This window comes from Podarcis vaucheri (assembly GCF_965113315.1).
Source record: "Podarcis vaucheri genome assembly, chromosome: 5".
Taxonomy (NCBI): domain Eukaryota; kingdom Metazoa; phylum Chordata; class Lepidosauria; order Squamata; family Lacertidae; genus Podarcis; species Podarcis vaucheri.
Genome location: NC_138763.1, coordinates 91,305,594 through 91,318,516, shown reverse-complemented (window position 1 = coordinate 91,318,516; position 12,923 = coordinate 91,305,594). Strand labels below are relative to the sequence as shown.

Here is a 12,923-nt window from a genome sequence, read left to right as displayed (position 1 = left end):
ATATAGTTGGCCGCAGTAACTGTATTAAGTTACTTTCTGGGGAATTCCAAAGGGGTAGCCTGCATTAGACTGTTGTACCAAAATCAAAGAAAGAAAACAAATGTACTACGCGCTGTGGAATAGAGCCAATTTCATCCTACATATGTACTCTTAATACCTGGACTTGGTATATCGTTTGTTCTAAGCAGCCAATGGCTGCCAGTTCTCTGGCGTTAACTTCTTCAGACTCGTTCGTTTTTTAGTTCTACCTTCACATTGCCCAGATCACACAGCAGCAACAGCGCAAGGGTAGTTTAAAAGGAATGGTGGGAAAATGAATTTTGCAAGGGAGCAGGAGCCGGTTTATTCCTTTAAGCAAAACTGTGTTCGGTTTTTTTGGTTGTGATTAAGAGAGAGGGAAAGTGGCAAGAGAATGTTGTGAAACGGTGGGCACTGTTACAGGAGAAAATGTGGCTTTGCCCGATATCTCCGTTAAAAGACAAACCAACCTAAATGAGAAGCAAGTGCAGGAGAACGGAGAAGTGTTCTGGAAGGGTGTCCCCCCCCCAAAAAAAAAGCCAAAACCTGCATGGGTATTTGACAACAGGGTGAAATGAAAAGCAGTGTCTAGGTGGTGCCCACTGAGAGTCGATGAAACCATGTTACATGCAAGAGCTCAACAGCGCAGAGGCTTACAGCAATCAGGGAATCCCATTTCACCAGTGGCCAGGATGGGACGGGGGGTTTCAGCAGTAGTAGCACAACCTGGAACGATTAAGATTGCATGTTGGGCATCACCATTTGACTTGTAAAAATGTCCTCAGATGGTAAAACAGTCCTTAGCTTTTATATGCACAGTTGTTGTTTTTAATAAAACAAGCCAGCCTCCTCTTCTTTTTATATTGTATGGAAGATGATACATTTTCATAAATATATTTAAAGAATGATATATAGTATCAGATAGGTAGCCGTGTTGGTCTGCCATAGTCAAAATAAAAAAATTCCTTCCAGTAGCACCTTAAAGACCAACTAAGTTAGTTCTTGGTATGAGCTTTCGTGTGCATGCACACTTCTTCAGATACAATCTGAAGAAGTGTGCATGCACACGAAAGCTCATACCAAGAACTAACTTAGTTGGTCTTTAAGGTGCTACTGGAAGGAATTTTTTTATTTTGATATATAGTATGCTTAATTTTGAGGATCAAACTAGATGCAACTTGAGGAGTGAAAAGGTGCCTAGCCTATATTCCACACCCTGTAATACAAAGGTGCTTCACCAAAAAATCAGGAAAAGATTTCCTGTACAGATTTATGTTGACTGCATGTACAGAAAAGCCTGTAGAGAAATTGCTAAGCTAGACTATATAATGTGCAATTGGCCAAACTATATACAGTGGTACCCCGCAAGACGAACACCTCGGAAGACGAAAAACTCGCTAGACGAAGGAGTTTTTCGTTTTCTTAGCCGCTTCGCAAGACGCATTTCCCTATGGGCTTGCTTTGCAAAACGAAGCTTGCCCCGCAAGCTCCGGGGATAGCGGGGAAGCGCAGTGCGTCTTCCCCGCTGTCCCCGGACCTCTTTTGAAGCAAGGGGCGGCGGGGAGAAGATCGCTTCTCCCCGTTGCCAGCCCTGCAATCTCTGGGAGTATGGACCCCTTTTGAACCAAGGGGCAGCAACGGGGAGAAGCGATTCTCCTCGCTGCCCCTTCCCTTGCTTTAAAACAGGTCCGGGGACAGAGGGGAAGGCGCGCGGCGCTTCCCCTCTGTCCCCGGACGGTCTCCATAGGAACGCATTGATTGATTTTCAGTGCATTCCTATGGGAAACCGTGCTTCGCAAGACGAAAAACTCGCAAGAAGAAAAAACTTGCGGAACGAATTAATTTCGTCTTGCGTGGCACCACTGTATCGGGGGTAGCTAACCCTTCTTGAACCAAGTTCTGCATTCGAGGTTCGCCATTCCTCGGGAGTCACAAGATGTGTTTTCACATATGCAGACTGCACATTCACGCTAAGATTCCAACATCTTTTACTCTGCTTTCAAGGAGCCACAGCAGTTTGGAATGGTGCTCAGAGGAGAAAGATTACTGTTTTCCAATCGCACCATTTCTTCTAACTGAATCTTCACTCCGTGGAAAAAGTTGAGATTAACCTCCAAGGGATAAAAAGGCAGGTATTTGAATTAGGGAAATGGCTGTTAAGATATTGCCCAGAAAGCTGAAAATCGGCGCACAAATAAAACATGACACCCTGACTGCGATGAACGTCCGAATCACGGGCACTTTGTCAACAATCTCTGTGATCCACGAATGTTACCTTGTAGTAACAGGCTACCATAGAGCAGGGTTAACTGAATTATTTCTAAAAGTGGTCCTAGCTAGTGACAAACATTACCACCCATAGCATCAAGATAGGTTGTCGATATAAATAACTCACAAAGCTGAAATTCTGTGGGGCTCCTATATCAGAAAGCCACCCAGACAGCCCCAGGTGGGTATAAGAAAATGTCTATAAGAATTGGGGGACAATTGGAAGTACATCTGGATCACATCACTATTCAGTACTGCTAAGGGGCTAAGCTGAAATTCACCAGTGTACATTTGAGTCACCACCATTTAAACATTAGGATTTGCTTTTAAAAAAAAAAAAAACATTTCTGGGAGTGTTCCTCCATTTAACATTTTTGTATCTTGTGGAACAATGACTGTAATACTGGAAATATCAAGTTTTGGCTTTTATATAAAGAGTTGTTTAAAAATTAAAGATCCTTGTGCATTATTTCACTTACTATGGGAAATTATTGTATCACCAGAATTTTCACATTATACCGAATTCTTACGTTGTTGTTGAGCAAAATTAATACAAAAAATGGAGAAGTCGGATGCTACCCTGAGGCAGACTGGCATGAAGTAGGGAGAACCATTCATTTGCATTCAGTTCCTGGTACCTTGTGAGTGGGTGGGTGAATCCTGTCTGAAACAATGGAGAGCTGGTGCCACAGAACGTCAGCATTGCTGAGCCAGGTGACCAATCATTAGGAAAACAGGAAGTTGCTTTATGCTAACTGGGTCGGACAAAGGTCCGTATAGTTAAAGCTATGATTTTCCCAGTAGTGATGTATGGAAGTGAGAGCTGGACCATAAAGAAGGCTGATCGCCGAAGAATTGGTGCTTTTGAATTATGGTGCTGGAGGAGACTCTTGAGAGTCCCATGGACTGCAAGAAGATCAAACCTCTCCATTCTGAATGAAATCAGCCCTGAGTGCTCACTGGAAGGACAGATCGTGAAGCTGAGGCTCCAATACTTTGGCCACCTCATGAGAAGACTCCCTGGAAAAGACCCTGATGTTGGGAAAGATGGAGGGCACAAGGAGAAGGGGACAACAGATGGTTGGACAGTGTTCTCGAAGCTACCAGCATGAGTTTGACCGAACTGCGGGAGGCAGTGGAAGACAGGAGTGCCTGGCGTGCTCTGATCCATGGGGTCACGAATAATCGGACACAACTAAACAACAACTGGGTCGGAAACTAGTCGAGGCAGCAAATCTTCCCTCCAAACTGTTCTTAGGAGCCGTCCACTCCCAAAGTGTTGAGATTGTTAATGCAGGAGCTTAGCAGGAGGGTCTCAAAATCTTTTAGCTGCATGTTGCAGATAGAAATCTTTAATCACTGGAAATTTGTAGGCCAGCTGAAAAACCCTCACAGCCCTCATTAAGGTAATGAGGCTACTTATGAGTAGTTATGTAAGTTATGTATAGCTGCCTCTTCATAGTAAGAGGCCCTCTCAAACTGGATAGTTATCAACCATGTCTCTCCCCAAAACATTTGTTGCACAGGCTTGGCATATTCTCAGGTGAGACAAGTGCCATAATTGAGACTCATCCAACAATAGAGGGCGGGCGGGGGGCATGGTAGGAGTCAGTTTTAGTGACGCTAAGGAAAGGGAGCTGGAGATCGACTGCGATCTACCAAAACCTCATGGAGATATACCAGTAGATCACGATCGACCTGTTGGACATCCCTGATATAGGGGAAGACCTCAAGTTAGACTTCTAGACTCCAGCCTTTGTAGAAGAACTGGCAATTGAGATTCCAGGGAAGGTATTTGCCAGTGCATTCCTATATAATCAGCATTCATTGATGCCACAGTGCCACTTCTGCCAATAAACATAGCTGTGGCAACCACAGAGGAAGCTACGAGACATGATTAGAAAAAAACTACACCAATTTTCCAAAGCAAGCGTGGGACTGTGAACGAGGAGAGGGGCTCATTATTACTAGATTGTATCCAGGCCTGAGAAATCATGCTAGGATACTAGTCTCGATGTATGATGACAAAATCTAGAGTTCTTCTAAACTTAGAATTATGTTGAGCGTACCAATGTAGATGGTATGCTCTGGTCCATGGGTTCACGAAGAGTCAGACAAGACTGAACGACTAAACAACACCACCAATGTAGATTTCAAACACAAAATTCTAGACATATATAGCCTTGGCACAATGAAAGCATAGTGTTAATTTAATTAATTCATGTCATCGCTCTTTCCTCTCCTGATCACATGACCCCTACTGACCCATTGCCCCATCTTCCCATCCAGTTCTTCTTAACATATTCTCCACTTCTGTATCAAGCTGGTACCCACATGCGGAATCTACGGATTGCAACCTATTCCTGTCCCAGTTGTCCATGTCGAAAAATTGTTGAGTCAGGCAGACTCAAGCTACAGCCAGTTCTCTCCATGCAAACTGTATCTAACCAGGCTCCAAAGAAACAGCAATCTGGAGGAGCAGCATGCGTAGTTCTGAGAGTCAGCCCTCATGCCACACTGGATGAAGCGGAAGATAATTCTGTCCCCCCGAGAAAGAGTAAGAAAAGGGCCGCCTTAATTTCCATGTGTTTATTTCTCAAAAAAGCACGGCAAGAGAAGATGCTTTGCTGCAAGGCCACACCACACCACACCACGTCACCTGCCAACACGGCATATTGGAAACTTCCACGTTCACAAATGAAGCAATTTTCAGAGCACAGAAGGGACTTGCTCAATAGGGAAGGAGGTACAGAACTTCCCAGTTAAGCTACTGCAGGGCCCTGGCTGAAGCCATTAACAGCAGCTTCTACTGATAGTTTTCTGTAAAATGATGGACAAAAATAGTAAAGAGCAACAGATTCTACAAGGGGAAGATGTCTCAGCCTCAAACAAAGGGGGGCACCACTGTTCCTTAGAGTGCCCACATGACTCTCTCCAATGGTAGTTTTGTAGTACAAGTTTTGTAAAGTCCAGTTTTCTTCAGAGGAGAAAGTCATGTATTCTCGAAGAAAAGTCCTGTCACGCAACGCACTTCTTTCACCGTTTCTCCAGCTTTTTGTACTTTGCTTCTGCGGAAGACAAACACACAGCCATTAGGGAGAGCAAACTCCCTTTCCGTTATGAACCCAGGACCTATGTCACAGCCTCATGTAGTGACACTCTGACATAAAGACTGAACATCCAGAAGCTGTTTTCAGTGGCTAGAACATTTCCCAGGTTCTGCTCACCTCTTTCAATTTCAAAAAGTTCTCCACAGATGGAGTATTCTGGCTATTGCGATAATATGATTCAGGGTACTTTCTACCACTTTGTAGTGTCAGCCATGCCCTGTATTACAGTGGTACCTCAGGTTAAGTATTTAATTTGTTCCGGAGGCCCGTACTTAACCTGAAACTGTTCTTAACCTGAAGCACCACTTTAGCTAATGGGCCTCCTGCTGCTGCCGCGCTGCCGGAGCACGATTTCTGTTCTCATCCTGAAGCAAAGTTCTTAACCTGAAGCTCTATTTCTGGGTTAGCGGAGTCTGTAACCTGAAGCGTATGTAACCTGAGGTACCACTGTATTTAAGAAACCTGAGTGGGACGCCCTGGAAATCCATTAGTGCACAACAGCAAACTCCACAGATATGTCACGTTCCAAAAGGGTAAAAAAGGTTCATGGAGGGGATGCAACCCCCCTCCTTGTGGAAAAGAGGTAAAATAGGCACCATTTCTGTATACTTTCTAGCAATGTCACAAGTACTTACCAAGTTTCTTTGAATATGCATCTAGCTTGTATGCGGCCTGTTCCAATGCGGCCACCTGCTCTTCAATCAGATTGATTTGCTCCAGATACGGCTGAAGTCCGGCATCTTGGAGGAAGTGAGAGCGGGGAGAAAACAATAAGGATTAGTTGCTGACTCACTGAAGGTGCACCACTTGTGTCACCTCTTCGGTCACTAGATTTGTATATTTTCAAAACTGTCAAACTGAAAAATAAAAATAAGAATGGAACGATTACGCAGCTGAGCCCAGGTAGCTGAGTATTGTCTACTCTGACGGGAAAAGGATCTCCAGGCCTCCCCGTATGGTCATCCAAAATCCTTTTCAATGCTGTATTTACTCGAGTCTAATGCGCCATCAAATCTAATGCGCACCTCAATTTTCAAAACCTTGAAACAAAAGAAAAAAGGATTCGCTGGCGCTGAAGGCAATGCTCATCGGCAAAAAGTGCATTCATTATAACAATTTGGACTCTTTACAACAAGATTACAAAGCTGAAAATGAACGAACTGCAGCTAAAATCTTATGTTCATTCTTCATATGGTCTCATCCTCATCTGAAGACTGAAAAAAATTAAGCCACACTTCCCCTGCCTGCCCTCCTAATATTCTTCTGTGGGCCAATTCTCCAGTCTTTAGAGAGTGGCTGGAAGTGGGCAGGCAGAGAAAGGTTCCCCTTTCCTTCCACTCTGCAGAAAATTCTCCCTGTACCCTCTTTCCTTCATATTACATATACAGTGGTACCTCTGGTTATGTACTTCGTTCTGGAGGTCCGTTCTTAACCTGAAAATGTTCTTAACCTGAAGCACCACTTTAGCTAATGGGGCCTCCCACTGCTGCCACCACGCAATTTCTGTTCTCATCCTGAAGCAAAGTTCTTAACCTGAGGTACAATTTCTGGGTTAGGGGAGTCTGTAACCTGAAGCGTATGTAACCGAAGGTACCACTGTAATTTTACAGCACAACAACTAACACATAATACAGGTCTACACAACCTGTCACTCAATGATCCCACTACAAAATTTGTTTAGATTTTAAGCGCCACTGTAAGAGTCTGAAGTAGATAACACTTTAAAATGCCCTACTTAAACCACCATAAACTAACCAAAGTCTGCCAGGCTTTGGGAAGGAACTGGCTGGTTTAGGGAGGGAAGATGCTCTGACAGTTCCAAGAGCCCTTCTGCCACCTTCCCAAAGCCAGGCAGACTTTCTTCCCAAAGCCAAGAAAGCCCCCCACATTGCCCTTGCAAGCCATTGCCGTGTAGTATACAGTGGTACCTCGGGTTACATACACTTCAGGTTACAGACTCCGCTAACCCAGAAATATTACCTCGGGTTAAGAACTCTGCTTCAGGATAAGAACAGAAATTGTGCTCCGGCGGCACGGCAGCAGCGGGAGGCCCCATTAGCTAAAGTGGTGCTTCAGGTTAAGAACAGTTTCAAGTTAAGAATGGACCTCGGGAACGAATTAAGTACTTAACCCGAGGTACCACTGTATTTCAAATTAAAAGCATATCATACATTAAAAGTACATCACACAAGGCAACAAAAATCTAACCAAAACATGTTGGGTTTAAAAGAAAAAAAGAATATTTTTTTTGGAAAGCACAAGTTCAAGGAAGGAAGTTTAATACCCAAATACCTCCGCTTCTCAACAGACCCTTTCTGATATTGCTCCAGCTTCCTAGACTCGCCAACCATCCTAATAACATTGGGATTATTGGGATGTTATTGCCAAGTACAGTCCCCTCCCCCCTAACCCTTACATGCCACTAACACCTAAGCCCACTCTTAACTTTTGCTTCTGCCGAAAGACTTTTAAATAAATTCTTACCTGCTTCCCACCCCAATATGACTCCAACATCCATCGTGCCCACCCATTCAGGACAAGACTTAGCAACTTCACACTGCACATTTTGCATTCAGAGAGGACTGCCTGTGCAAACATTTCACTAATTAATTGCTGCAAGTTTCCCCTCTGCAAAAGTTCTCTGGTGGCACACGGTCTTATCTGAATTATTATTATTTATTGTATTTTTATACCACGCCCTGTGATTGGACATAGATCCAACCTATAATCCAAACATGTTACAAGACACAAATGAAAGTATCTCTCTACTTACATTTCTGATTCAAATCTTTCAGGTTTCGACTTATGTTTATTGCAATATCCTTCATTTCCAGGTACTTCAAACTAGTCAGTTTGTTCATGTTTTCCAGGAGTTTGTAATCTTCACTAGTGGCTTTAAAATGAAAAAGAAAAAGGAGTGGGGGGGGGAGAGAGAGACAGCTTTAAAAATATAACTTATTTACAAGATGCCATTTTAACCTCAGTTAAAATTCAATGGAATAGCACAGTAGGCTCACCCCTCTCTCAAGCTGACCACTCCTCTGACTATTTTAAACATGGAATTTAAACGTCAGATCAAATTTGATTGAGCAAATTTGTTGTCTGTTGCTTGGGACAGTAATAATAATAATAATAATTTTTATTTATACCCCGCCCTCCCCAGCCAAGGTCGGGCTCAGAGCGGCTTACAAGCAATAATAAAAACAAGTTGAATGATTACAACTTAAAAACAACATCAAAATACAACATTAAAATATTGAAACATTAAAATATTAAAATGTAGCCTCATCACAGGAGGAGAAGGAAAGGAAAAAAGAACGAGAGGGAGGGAATCAAACTGGCTCAAAGCCAAAGGCCAGGTGGAACAGCTCTGTCTTACAGGCCCTGTGGAAAGAAATCAGATCCTGCAGGGCCCTGGTCTCATGAGGCAGAGCGTTCCACCAGGCCGGAGCCAGTGTTGAAAAGACCCTGGCTCTGGTTGAAGGTAATCTAACTTCCTTAGGGCCCGGGACCACTAGGGTGTTGCTATTTATGGACCTTGAGGCTCTCCGTGGGGCGTACCGGGAGAGGCGGTCCCATAGGTACGAGGGTCCTAGGCCGTGAAGGGCTTTAAAGGTCAAAAGTAGGACCTAAACCAGTAGATTCAAATTACAAGAAGGGGAGTTTAGATTAAACACCAAGAAGAGCTTCTTGGTGGCACCAGCTGTTAACAGACTGCCTCAAAAGAAGGTGAGGGCTCCTTTGTCTGGTGGTTATCTAACCTCTGCCTCTATCAGGGAACTGTACAGCGCAAGGGTAGCATCAGCAGGGAGCTGGATTCCTACTCTACGGCCATGCTCAATCAAATTTCAGCTTAATAAACCACGATGATAACAAGCTTTATACTCCCATTGCTTCTGCTTCATCCCTCCCTTTGTGCAATTGAGAGAACAAGTCAGGAAGCCACAGTTAATTACAACTTCTGCTTATAGTGAATGGCTTCCAAACAAGACAAAATCCAGAAACTAATTGGTTTTATTTTCAGTTTGGAAGCCATTGAGTAAAGGGTCTCAGCTGAAATGTAACCAGATATGTAAACCGTGGCTGCCTACCTTGCTTCACCACACAAACAAAGGTATGAGCAAAAGAACTCTATATGGATGCCTGGCACCCATGCATATTTCAGCATATTAATGATTTAGGAACTGCAATCCCCCAGACATTCATTCATGACTCATGGAAAGCCAGAAGAAAATTAAGTGTGTTGCATCCAGCACTGTGCAACTAGTATTCTGCTCATGCAATTGGGACTTCACTTTTTGCTCATCTCTCTGCACATCCCCAATCTGCTCAAGGAAAGGACTCTCAACCTCTGGAATGTATTCTGAGGGTATGAGGTGCCTTAGGGGAGAGGAGGGAAAGTCCCATTGTGCAAGCAGAAGTCTGTTGCACAAGCAGAACAGCAACTTTCTGGGAATTTCCTAGCAAAGCCATGCTACATGGATCAACTCTACTCCTTTGTGTGATATAGTGACATTCCTGGAAAACGTGGGAATCTTAGAGCTTAGCTGATATATGTGGCTGGTTTGAGAATTTTCTTGAGAAATGCTGATTGTACTTGGGGGAGGCAGAAGACGGAAGACTCTGGAGCAGGGGTCAGCAAACTTTTTCAGCAGGGGGCCAGTCCACTGTCCCTCAGACCTTGTGGGGGACCAGACTATATTTTTTGGGGGGAAATGAACACATTCCTATGCCCCACAAATAACCCAGAGATGCATTTTAAATAAAAGGACACATTCTACTCATGTAAAAACATGCTGATTCCCAGACCATCTGCGGGCCGGATTTAGAAGGTGATTGGGCCGCATCCGGCCCCCGGGCCTTAGTTTGCCTACCTCTGGACGTTCTCACTTGGAAGCAAGCCCCACAGAACTCAGCAGGTCATGCCTCTCTGGCATGGAAACATGCCAATGATATTGCAGGGTGTTATATTTAATATAAACTTACCTGTCAGTTCACCTGTTAGGTAAATGGCCATTTTGTTGAACATATCCTTGCAAAGTTCATTGATATCTGCTTCAGCTGGTTCTGTTGCTTCTTCTGCTGTTTCAACAGCAGGATCCTCTGTTCAGATTTTTTAATAAAAGAAAACAGGGAAACAAGAGGTTAGCTGCTTACCAGCTGTATCCGCTGATGTGAAATCCTTGACATGTAACACAATACCAACAACATCAAGCAGACTTGTTTAGTTTGCGGCCTCCATCTGGGCAACAGCCTGAAAGCTGCACAGAATATACCGCTGGGGGAAGGCGCCATCACGCCCTCAAACCGGTCCTGGGCGATGTATCAATACACTGCCCAGGCCTACTCCTCACAGGGTGGTTGTTTGGGGGGGGGGGTTAAATGAAGAGGCGAGAGAACAACAAACACCATTTTGTGTCCTGTGGAGGGGGGAAAAGGTGGGATATAAACGCATTTTAAAAAAATATATTGCATGATCCAGGCAAGGCTGGGATTCCATCTCTCTCTCTGTATGTGTGTGTGTTTGTATGTATGTGTGTGTGTGTGTGTTGTGGCGTTGGAAGGGACCCTAAGGATCATCTAATCCAACTCCTTGCCATGCAGGAATTTGCGGAGATTATTATTATTATTATTAATTGAATTTATATACCACCCTATACCCGAAAGTCTCAGGGCGGCTGACAGAATGAAATCAATATTTTGTTGTATGTTGTTGTTGTTTAGTCGTTTAGTCGTGTCCGACTCTTCGTGACCCCATGGACCAGAGCACGCCAGGCACTTCTGTCCTCCACTGCCTCCCGCAGTTTGATCAAACTCATGCTAGTAGCTTCAAGAACACCATCCAACCATCTCATTCTCTGTCGTCCCCTTCTCCTTGTGCCCTCCATCTTTCCCAACATCAGGGTCTTTTCCAGGGAGTCCTCTCTTCTCATGAGGTGGCCAAAGTATTGGAGCCTCAGCTTCACGATCTGTCCTTCCAGTGAGCACTCAGGGCTGATTTCCTTCAGAATGGAGAGGTTTGATCTTCTTGCAGTCCATGGGACTCTCAAGAGTCTCCTCCAGCACCATAATTCAAAAGCATCAATTCTTCGGCGATCAGCCTTCTTTATGGTCCAGCTCTCACTTCCATACATCACTACTGGGAAAACCATGGCTTTTACTATACGGATCTTTGTTGGCAAGGTGATGTCTCTGCTTTTTAAGATGTTGTCTAGGTTTGCCATCGCCTTTCTCCCAAGGAGCAGGCGTCTTTTAATTTCGTAACTGCTGTCACCATCTGCACTGATCATGGAGCCCAAGAAAGTAAAATCTCTCACTGCCTCCATTTCTTCCCCATCTATTTGCCAGGAGTTGATGGGCCCAGTGGCCATGATCTTCGTTTTTTTGATGTTGAGCTTCAGACCATATTTTGCGCTCTCCTCTTTCACCCTCATTAAAAGGTTCTTTAATTCCTCTTCACTTTCTGCCATCAAGGTTGTGTCATCTGCATATCTGAGGTTGTTGATATTTCTTCCGGCAATCTTAATTCCGGCTTGGGATTCATCCAGCCCAGCCTTTCGCATGATGAATTCTGCATATAAGTTAAATAAGCAGGGAGACAATATACAGCCTTGCCGTACTCCTTTCCCAATTTGGAACCAATCAGTTGTTCCATATCCAGTTCTAACTGTAGCTTCTTGTCCCACATAGAGATTTCGCAGGAGACAGATGAGGTGATTTTGTTGTATATAAAACCATAAAATTCATAATATAAATTAAAACAACCCAATAGCCCCCTAAGGATCATCTAGTCCTTGCAACGCAGGAATCTGCAGGGATTATTATTATTAATTGAATTTATATACCGCCCTATACCAGGGGGGTCTCAAGGCAGTTGACAGAATAAAATCAATAATAATATAAATAAAATCAACCCAATAGCCCCCCCCCCAAAAAAAACCACACATTTTAAAAGGGCATAGGACTGAACCCGCGACCTGGGCATTATCAGCACCACTGCTGCCAGCCCGTGCAGGCAGTACTGAGGTAGGTGGGCCCAATGGGTCCGTCTCGGTGCATGGAGTCCCCTCACACACACCTTGCTGAGGTGACGGTAGGGAAAGCCCCTCCCCCCTTGGAACCACGTGACCAGAAGCCCCACCCACTGCATCTTACGCTTGGGGCCTTGTCGCCGGGCCTCCGAGGCCTCCTCAGGCGGGACAGCGGCAGCGGCGGCGGCAGCCATTCCAAACCCACCTCCCCCCCGCACTTCCGCCGCTTGGGGAAAAAAACAAACAACCACCACAGGTTACTTCCGCCAGACGCCCTCTGCTTATGCACCGCTTCCGCCGCTCGCTGCGCATGCGTCAGGACGAGGCGCGCCGGGCGGTTCGGGAAAAGGGGTGAGTGTGTGCGCGTGCGTGCGTCATGTGGTCTCTTCCCTGTCCACGGATTGGGTGAGGTTTCGTCCGCAGACGACATAATGGTTATTTGTGAAGAGGGAGCTCATTTATCTTCGGAGCGGGCTTCCGGGTGCGCTTGGTGCCA

General features: G+C 44.8%; 1 protein-coding gene across 2 annotated transcripts; it reads right to left on the bottom strand.

The window, feature by feature from the left end:
* Positions 1–4,860: 4,860 nt before the first annotated feature.
* Positions 4,861–12,711, bottom strand: BLOC1S2 (biogenesis of lysosomal organelles complex 1 subunit 2). 2 transcript variants are annotated; one of them, XM_082223665.1, is made up of 5 exons: positions 12,552–12,711; positions 10,383–10,499; positions 8,170–8,289; positions 6,032–6,136; positions 4,861–5,354 (listed from the first exon to the last, which is right to left on the bottom strand). In XM_082223665.1, exons 1-5 carry the CDS (start codon positions 12,619–12,621, stop codon positions 5,323–5,325), a joined length of 444 nt encoding a protein of 147 aa, XP_082079791.1. In that variant the 5' UTR covers positions 12,622–12,711; the 3' UTR covers positions 4,861–5,322. The 2 variants fall into 2 exon arrangements, with proteins under 2 accessions (XP_082079791.1, XP_082079792.1); XM_082223666.1 differs by lacking the exon at positions 12,552–12,711 and adding an exon at positions 12,391–12,482.
* Positions 12,712–12,923: the final 212 nt, after the last annotated feature.